This window comes from Apus apus, chromosome 4, assembly GCF_020740795.1.
Source record: "Apus apus isolate bApuApu2 chromosome 4, bApuApu2.pri.cur, whole genome shotgun sequence".
NCBI lineage: Eukaryota > Metazoa > Chordata > Aves > Apodiformes > Apodidae > Apus > Apus apus.
Genome location: NC_067285.1, coordinates 6435269 through 6443656, shown reverse-complemented (window position 1 = coordinate 6443656; position 8388 = coordinate 6435269). Strand labels below are relative to the sequence as shown.

At 40.2% G+C, this 8388-nt stretch overlaps 1 protein-coding gene across 2 annotated transcripts in view; it reads right to left on the bottom strand.

The window, feature by feature from the left end:
- Positions 1-797: 797 nt before the first annotated feature.
- The window catches only part of CACUL1 (CDK2 associated cullin domain 1), a 45016-nt gene continuing 37425 nt past the window's right edge, over positions 798-8388 (bottom strand). For both annotated transcript variants that reach the window (XM_051617851.1, XM_051617850.1), the window contains 4 exons: positions 7474-7563; positions 6241-6379; positions 2437-2480; positions 798-1305 (listed from right to left, as the gene is read on the bottom strand). In XM_051617851.1, the coding sequence (XP_051473811.1) occupies positions 1265-1305; positions 2437-2480; positions 6241-6379; positions 7474-7563 (314 nt within the window). In that variant the 3' untranslated portion in view covers positions 798-1264. The remainder of the gene's footprint in view (positions 1306-2436; positions 2481-6240; positions 6380-7473; positions 7564-8388) is intronic.

The window sequence follows — 8388 nt, the reverse complement described above, 5'->3', positions numbered from 1 at the left end:
TCCTAGAACTGGGTTCAGCTGGATCTCCAGCTGAGTTTACACAACTGGAAGCAGGAGGCTGATGGGCACACACACACACAACACACCACTCCTCACCTCCCTGATTCTGAGCACATCCACCATCACACCCCCGCCACATCCCCAAAGCAGGAGAGGTGGAACAGGAGCTGCAAAGTGCTCTTGGACAGGTACCACTGTTCACTGATCAACCAGCTGCAAATCTGGTTTGTGCTGATGGAGATGCACTTTGCAGACCTACTAGACTGGAGAATTCTGCCCACAGTCTTCCTACACAGCACAGCATAAAACACATCTTAGTATTTCAGTCTGGAATTCACACCTCAATCTATTGCAATTATGGAAGCCAATGCAAAGTCAATGAGAGGTTTCTACAAAAGCTGGTCCCAGCATTAAACACTAACACACATGAAAACTAAAAGGGGACAAACTTCCAAGTCACTATTAGTGATGGTGATAGGATCAACCTTTCTTTCTTCCTCCTTATGTCCACCTCCCATTAATGCAAGAGAAAAGTGCAACTTTGCAGCATGTTTGTTCACATCAAGTTTTTCCTCAGGAACACATTTTGCAGTAACAAAATATGGTCTATAAAGTTGCAAAGTGCACAAGCTGAAGGCACAGAGTACAAACACATAGGAAAACAGATTTCAAAATATCAACAACAACAAAAAGTAAAGAGATAAAAGAAAAATCTGGAATTTAAAACTCCCTGACGGAACAGAAATTTATATGGGACCAACTCTTAAAAGGTGACAATTTTTAAACTAATGAACAAATACTGCAAAATAATGAAACTTTATTCTTATTAAGTAAAAGCTCCAGAAAATACCTTGAAGTTTAAAAACTAATACACTGACGTGTTAACTAGTTTTAACAATGTCCTTAACATTAAGAAAAGAGTGCAAAAAAGATTCTCCCGTTCAAATGTTTTTGGAAGCTGCTGATTTTGGCTGCCCATTTCCACTTTGAAAGGATAGTTTTTCAAGGTGCATTCCTCACAAAAATCACTGAACTTGAACTTGTTGGGAGGCCAGACGACGGAATCACGTCTTTCGAAAAAATCTCTCAATTGTAGCAGCAACTGACATTTTATTCTAGAAAGAAGAAAGTCCAAAACTCTTCTTTGAGGCATAGTTCGTGTCAGAGCCTGAGTATCAGCAGTTGCCAAAGGAGGCTCCGGATACCACCCGTGCTGCTCCAGTGTCTGTTCTGGCAAGGAATAGAGACTGATCCAGTATATTCACTATCTGTATCCCCTGGAGCTTGCACAAGCTGATGAGCCATCTGAAATTAGATACAAAGTTCAATAAATTCTCTCATATTAAACTTCCACCTTACGTCATTTGACCCCTTCCCCCAGAAACTCAAAACCCAGCCTTGCCTCAAAACGTCACCACTGGAAACAGAAGCTGAAACAGAAGCTGAGACCCCACGTTCCCACCCATCCACTCATTCCAGGCTGTAGTAACAGTTCATCATAAAACTGTGGTATCTTATGGTAGGAAATAAAGCAAACATACTCAGCCAAAGTCAGAGGGGGAAACTTGGTGGAAAGGATGCAATAAAATGAAGTTAACCACACTACAAGGACAGACACTATCCCCCAGCCCCCAAGGCTATTTAATGACAAACAGGACCTTGAACTTCAACCCTAACCTAGAATGTAAGGGACTAGACTTGCTACTAGATGAATATTTAGTCAGCACAGAAGATCTCTGTACCCAAGTTAGGGCTGTCCAAAGTAGAGCAACCAACTGAGAACGGAAATCCTCCTCCCTACGTCTCTTCCCCACACTCGGGGGAAGATTAAGGGAGTACCAAAGAGAAGAACCTCCCAGTTCAACATGCAGCAAGAGACTTAATCTACAAGTGGAAGAGAACTTTCTGTTGCATGACTTGAACATCTGTAGCCAAAACCTGCCTTTAGTGTCTCAAGGCAGGTGGATCCCAGGCTGTGCTTTAGGCAGGTAATTGAGGGTTCCAAGTTGAAACACACAAACCCCTCCAAACTCTGTGTTCTGTCAACAGCCAGAAACACACCTCACCAGCAGGTGATTAGTATCAGAGGTGGCCTGGCTCATCACTTCAGTGATGCCCCTGCTATCTCTATCCTGACCAGGCAGCACCTCAGGAAAACTACCTTCTTTTTCCTCAAGACTTCAGCTTCCCTGTAAGTGAAGTGGAAATATCTTGGCCTCAGTAGCTAGGGTGTCCTACCACCCCACCCGTGGCTGTGGACTCTAGCACAGTCAGCCAGGCTGTAGATCCAAGAAGTTTGTATCATTCCTTACAAAGGTAAAGGTTTCACTGGCAAACAGCTAGCTACATGTGGAGATGGCATCTCTGATACCTCTCCACCACCTTTATGCCCAACCTGTCAGGGACTGCAGCACACAGGGTCAGATGCATACTCACTGTAAGTTAGCTCTTCTCCAGCTCTCTTGCGTGACTGGTCACCTCTAGGAAAGAAGGAAGAAAAGTGTTCTCATGATCACCTGAACTAATAATGGAAGGTGTCCCTGCTCACTGCAGGGGGGGCTGGACTAGATGAGCTTGAAAGGTCCCTTCCAACCCAAAGCATTCTATGACTTTAAAAAAGGGAGAACCTCAGCACAATCATCAACTTGTAGAGACTTTAGAAACAACATGCAAACACAGCAGCAATAAGACAAGACTGCAGGATTCTCAGCTTACTTAAACAGAAGCATATGCTGTATTTTATAGATTTAATTAGCTCACCCCTTTGTTAAAGACAGTAGGTTTGATTTTATAGGATAATTTTTTACAACACTAAGACGAGGCATATTGCTCGTATCTACTGTGGTCTTAAGTCATGCATAAAATTGTTTTCCTTAATTCAAACTCCTCAATCAAATTTTATAGAAGTGAGAAACTGCATCCATTGGTCTAAAAAGGTTCGATGCACCTGAAAACCCAACAATCAGACTCTAAGCAAGTCTGAGCTATCATCACTCCCTCTGTAAGCAGGAGGTTTTAGTAAATAACTGAAGTTGCATAAACACTGGTTGACATCATTGCCCCTGAAAACTCAAATTCTCAGCTATTTGGAAAAAACATGGTTTTGTCCCTTTATTCTTGTGCACACAAAGTCTTAAAGCTGGAAAATTTTCCTGCTTCACAAATTTCTTCTGATGATAGATATGTTATTGATACTGCTTTATGTAAGACAAAAAGATTCCAGTATACTTTCATCACAGTGGTTATGATTTCACATTTATCTGCTGGAAATTGGTAGAAATTAGGGAGTTTTCTAATAATACAAAGCACACTTCCCTGAAACCACTCTTAAGGTGATGGACTGGTTACATATGCCTTGAGCAAGGTCTTTCACCAGAGAAACGCTGCCAAGCAACTGGCTTGTGTTCTCACTTTCTGCAGCAACTATGGTATTTAATAGTGTTGACAAGCTGACTATTTCAGGTAGAACCTGACGTGCCATTAATGCTGCTGAAGACACCTCACTCTGCTGTGCTCCTCATGGTCGTGGTAGGAAACGCAGCAGCAAAGACATCACCAAGTTTGGGCACAATTAGAGGTGAAGAAATGACATTTCATACTACCCCAAAGGGGAAGGGGAACAGACTTGGCATACTACTTGATAAATGAGAAAAACAACCTTTTTATAAATAGATGCATCTATATCTGAACGAATATAACATCAACCCAATTCTGAGAAGTTATAAATATATCCTATGTTCATAACACAGGAAGAGGTTTATTACATCTTGAAATGCATTTCAAGGCAAAATGCAGTTCAAATACCACTCTGAAATGCCATGTAGCAAATATATTACCTGTATGTCAGTTTTATTTTATCTGTGTCCTTTTTAACAATGACAGACTCTTAACACATTAAACCACCTCCGTGTTTACCAGATTGCACTGACTCCCTGCCAGTACCATCAAGCAAAATATGCTGTGCAAAACATTCATCAGCCAGTAAATGCCATCAATCAGTTATTCCACTGCAACGTTTTATTTTGTATTTTCATTTAATAAGCTGAAAACAACCTACATAGATTCAGCAGATGCACAAAAAGCATGGGACTGAGGGGGGGCCATTTTTCTAAATCTACAAAGCACACCAAAACTCTTCACATGTCTGACAGTCAGAAGATGCCATGCTGCAGAGAGCCAAAAGGAAGAGAAACTCTTAGAAATTAGACTCTGCAAACAATATGTGACACAGAAACCTTTACTTCGTTTATCCTTTTATGACTAAGGCTGATCCCAGGACTGGAGGACCTGCCATATGAGGAAGGGCTGAGAAAACTGGGCTTGTTCAGCCTTGGGAAAAGAATCTTATTACCATGTTGCAGGACTTAAAGGGTGGCTAACAAGAAGATGGAGACTCCCTGTTTACAAGGAGTCACATGGAAAAGACAAGGGGTGATGGGCACAAGTTGCTCCTGGGGAGATTCCGATTGGACACAAGGGGTAAAATTTTCACCACTCAAACACTGGAATAGTCTCCCAAGGGAAGGGGTAGACTTCCCCACATTGGACAGTTTCAAGTCTCAGTTTGACAGGGTGCTGAGCAACCTCATGTAAACTATAGTAGTACCTAGAAAGGTTGGACCAGATGATTCTAGAGGTCCCTTCCAGCCTGGCATTCTGTGATTCTATGACTATCCTCAAGCCCCTCAAACACTAATCTCTTCTTTGGCCCTACCCATCATGCAGGATAGAAAGAGTTTCCTATGGAATTGCATTAGTTCTAGTGCTAAAGAACTACTTTTCTGCATAAAATATAAGATGCTAAAATACATCCTGAAGACCCCACTAAGTCTCTAACGAGAGAGCACCACGGAGACATCTAGCCCTTGCAATGGTCACTATCCTTCTTGCCACCACCCTGCCTAGTCTTGGACACAGCAACATCCTCACAGCATCAGCACAAGACCTTCACAGCCAAGCTGACAAGCCTGGCTTATTTTCAGGTACCTAGGGAAAAATATTTTTGAAATCAATTGTTTTTGTGGCTGTGGACTGTTATTACTTGAAACTTCATTTCAATTCTATATGAATTGTGAAACTGGAGAAATGCAGTTGTAAGCAGAACTATTACAAGCCACCTACAGAACTAGTAAAATTGAAAGTTAGATAAAACTAAAATGTTCCTGTTTTGTTTCATTCTGTGCATTACATTCTCTTGTCAGCACTATATGCCTACTCAGTTTCAAAGTCTCAGGCTTCTGTTTCCTGGGCAAAGAAACACTGCTTTTTTCAGCCCAGGTTCTTATGGCTTTGTTTTTAGTATCTTAACTCATGCAGATCTATAAAAAAATGTTTTCCTCAACAGAAAGCCTTACAAGGAGAGTCTACAATACCATTTGCATTAGGGTCAGCAGCAGAGTGTTGAAGCTCAATAATTTACCACGCTTTGAAGACAGAAACTACCTTTGAGGAAAACTGTGAAAGAGTGTGAAATATCCAGGAGCACATCTAACACTAACCATGCCCACCACTTCCAGTGGGTGTACAGGACTAGATGCTCAGTGTTGCAGAGGTAAGGAAAAAGGAATTCTCTTAATGCAGAGACCATCCTCTAGGGAACAGCATGATAGATTCCCCAGCCTGATCTGGGTTTGACATACTGCAAAAAATGGTCCACTGCTGTGGGAAAGCACTGTGCTCCTGTCCAGGCAGTTAAACAGAAGAGCACAGAGCAACAGGCACAGCCCTGAGAGAACAAAACAGGTAATGAAAATTCTCTGCTCTTTTGCTGTTCCTTATTTCCCCACCACCATCAATTCAATACTCAGAAGAGAAATGCCTATTTAAAATAATCACCTTGACTGTATAAATAGCTCTGAAAATGGAATAAGAAGTTATCAACTGACATTTTCAGAAGCATCATGAAAAAAGTCAGCTTGGAGAAAAATATATGGCCAAAGGAAAGGCTGAACAAGTGCATGATCATGCTTTAGGAGCACAGCCAAAACAAAAGAAGGCACGAACTGTACACAACTTGTTTTGGGAAAATATACCAAGATTTAAGATCATCTGCTTTTTTGGTATAATCTGTAGGGTTGGTAGTGCTCTAAAGCTGTGGAAAATAGTGCCATATTTCAGATACTGAATTGTAAAGGTTCTTTATCAACTCTTAAAGTATTTCTTCAATATCTTTAGGTGAACTCATTTTTACCATTTCAGCCCTACCTAGCACTATTGCTAGTGAAGATTAGTAATTATTACCTTGTAAATCCATTCTGCATAAGCTCTCTTTGAAGCTTCTGGTCTTGAGCAGCATATTCCTGAAGTTCAGATTCCACAGCAGGGGGCAGAATATTTGGGATGAATTTAGAAAATAAAGCTGGTGCCATCTGTACCCATTCTGTGAGATGAGGGAAAGCAACAACAAAACATGCAGAAGAGTTCTTAGGTGAAAGTTTTACTTTTTGACACATGTTACTTTGTTCTATTTTAAATACATTTTAGGATCTTGAATCTAAGAAAAAAAAAACCCAAAACAAACAAACCCTGAACAGTTTGTAAAAACGAAATTAATATTACCTTAAAAATGATGGTAAGATGTTAATTTTGCTGTTGTAAGAACAATCCTTGCTTACTGAAAGTGCTTTACCCATGCATTTTGTAAATGGAGGGTCCATCAGATTTCTGACTTGTATACATGCTAAACATTGCACTAAGTCCTTCTGTAAAACTTTCCCATCCTCATTTTATAAATGGGAATTGCAAAGCAAAAAAACACTGAAGCTCAGACACAATCCTTCTCAGTGACACCAAGGTAAGAAGAAAGCATCAGTACTGTAAAAGGGAGGGAAGCAGGTACCATTTATTTATGGATATTTTGAACACTTCCTTGTGTTTCTGAAGTCTTTTAAACACTGACTAGAGCTCTGCTCAGTTCTCCAGAAGTTACAGAAACAAAGACGTTGCTACATAACTGATTAAAACGTGCAACACCAACTTCCTTTCAACATAATTGTTGCACAAGATGCCATGATGTACAGAGGAGTTAAATTAAGCTCTTCCATTAAACAATACCAACAATTAATGGCTTCACAGAGGAAAGAGTCACTCATCTCACATCAGAGACCTGGCCATTTGGAGGGCAATTCACATTAAACTTTCACCATTTCAATACTTCTGAACTTCTGCCATGCCTGACTCATTACACAGCCTTCCTTCATTTCTACACAGCAGAAGAAGTAGGTCTTCCCTTTGTCTCCAGTGTACAGGGCTGGGTTGGTTGGTTGTTTTTTTTTTTAATTAATTGGGTATTCACATGGTACCTTGTGCAGGTCACAGAGAAGGGCAACAAGAACCAGGGCTTTAGGGTGGACAGAACATAACACGCAGTTGTTTGTTTAATTGTGCAGAGATAGAGAGCAACCACATTGGTATTTAGGAAAACATATCAAAACCACAGTATGAGACTGCCCTAGAGACATTTTTCTTTCTTACCTGGCCGTAGTGTATACAGGCCTTTCACAATATTTGCCATGGTTGAAGGAGTTATTTGAAACGGCGTTGACTGAGCTTCCAAAAGTAAAGCTGAAATAAAATTAAAAGAATTAGCAGTTCTTCTAATGAAGAAAGACAGGCTATTACACATACATTATTTTATCAAAGAAATACAATAGTTGTGCTTTTTTTGTTGTTGTTATCTGATGTCCTCACAAAGGAAATAGCCAGGGATCTGACTGATAAGTCAAGAGTAATAAAACATCACCATGAAAGAGAAGCATTCTGTTCAAATGACGTTCTGATGAAAATGTGAAATAACTTAATTTTAATCCATTTTCAGACAGGCAGCAGGAGTTGTGAGGAAAAAAACAAGCAAGCCACAGCTCTACGTATTCAGATGCAGAACTGAAGTACACAATTAATTTTTAGAAGCACTCTCATCCTGATTATGCTAAACACCCAGAGACCCACAAATCCTCACGTTATAGAGCTCAGCATCTTGTCCATAAAACTAAGACTGCACTGAAAGTCTAGGAATGAAGTACAACAACCCTAACAAAAGAAAACCACAAACGAAAAGTAAAAATCAAATACTAGAAGTTGTTTGTTCTTTTAAACACAACTTTTCTACTTCATTTTTGGTGTTTTCTGTAGTAGCCTGCCTTTGTACATCCATCTGAATGACCAGAAATAAAACAAACAAATGAATCAATACCGTTTAAACCAACTGCTGCCTTTCAGTTTTTACACCACTACATAAGAGCTGAGCAGTATATACACCTTTCTGTACTCACTATGGAGAGGAAAAATTACTCTCACATTTCTACCTAAAGGGTTTATCTCTTGTGCTTACACTATAGACACTCTGCTTTTATAAACTTCAAAGCTTCTCCAGCTCTGTCTTCAGCATCT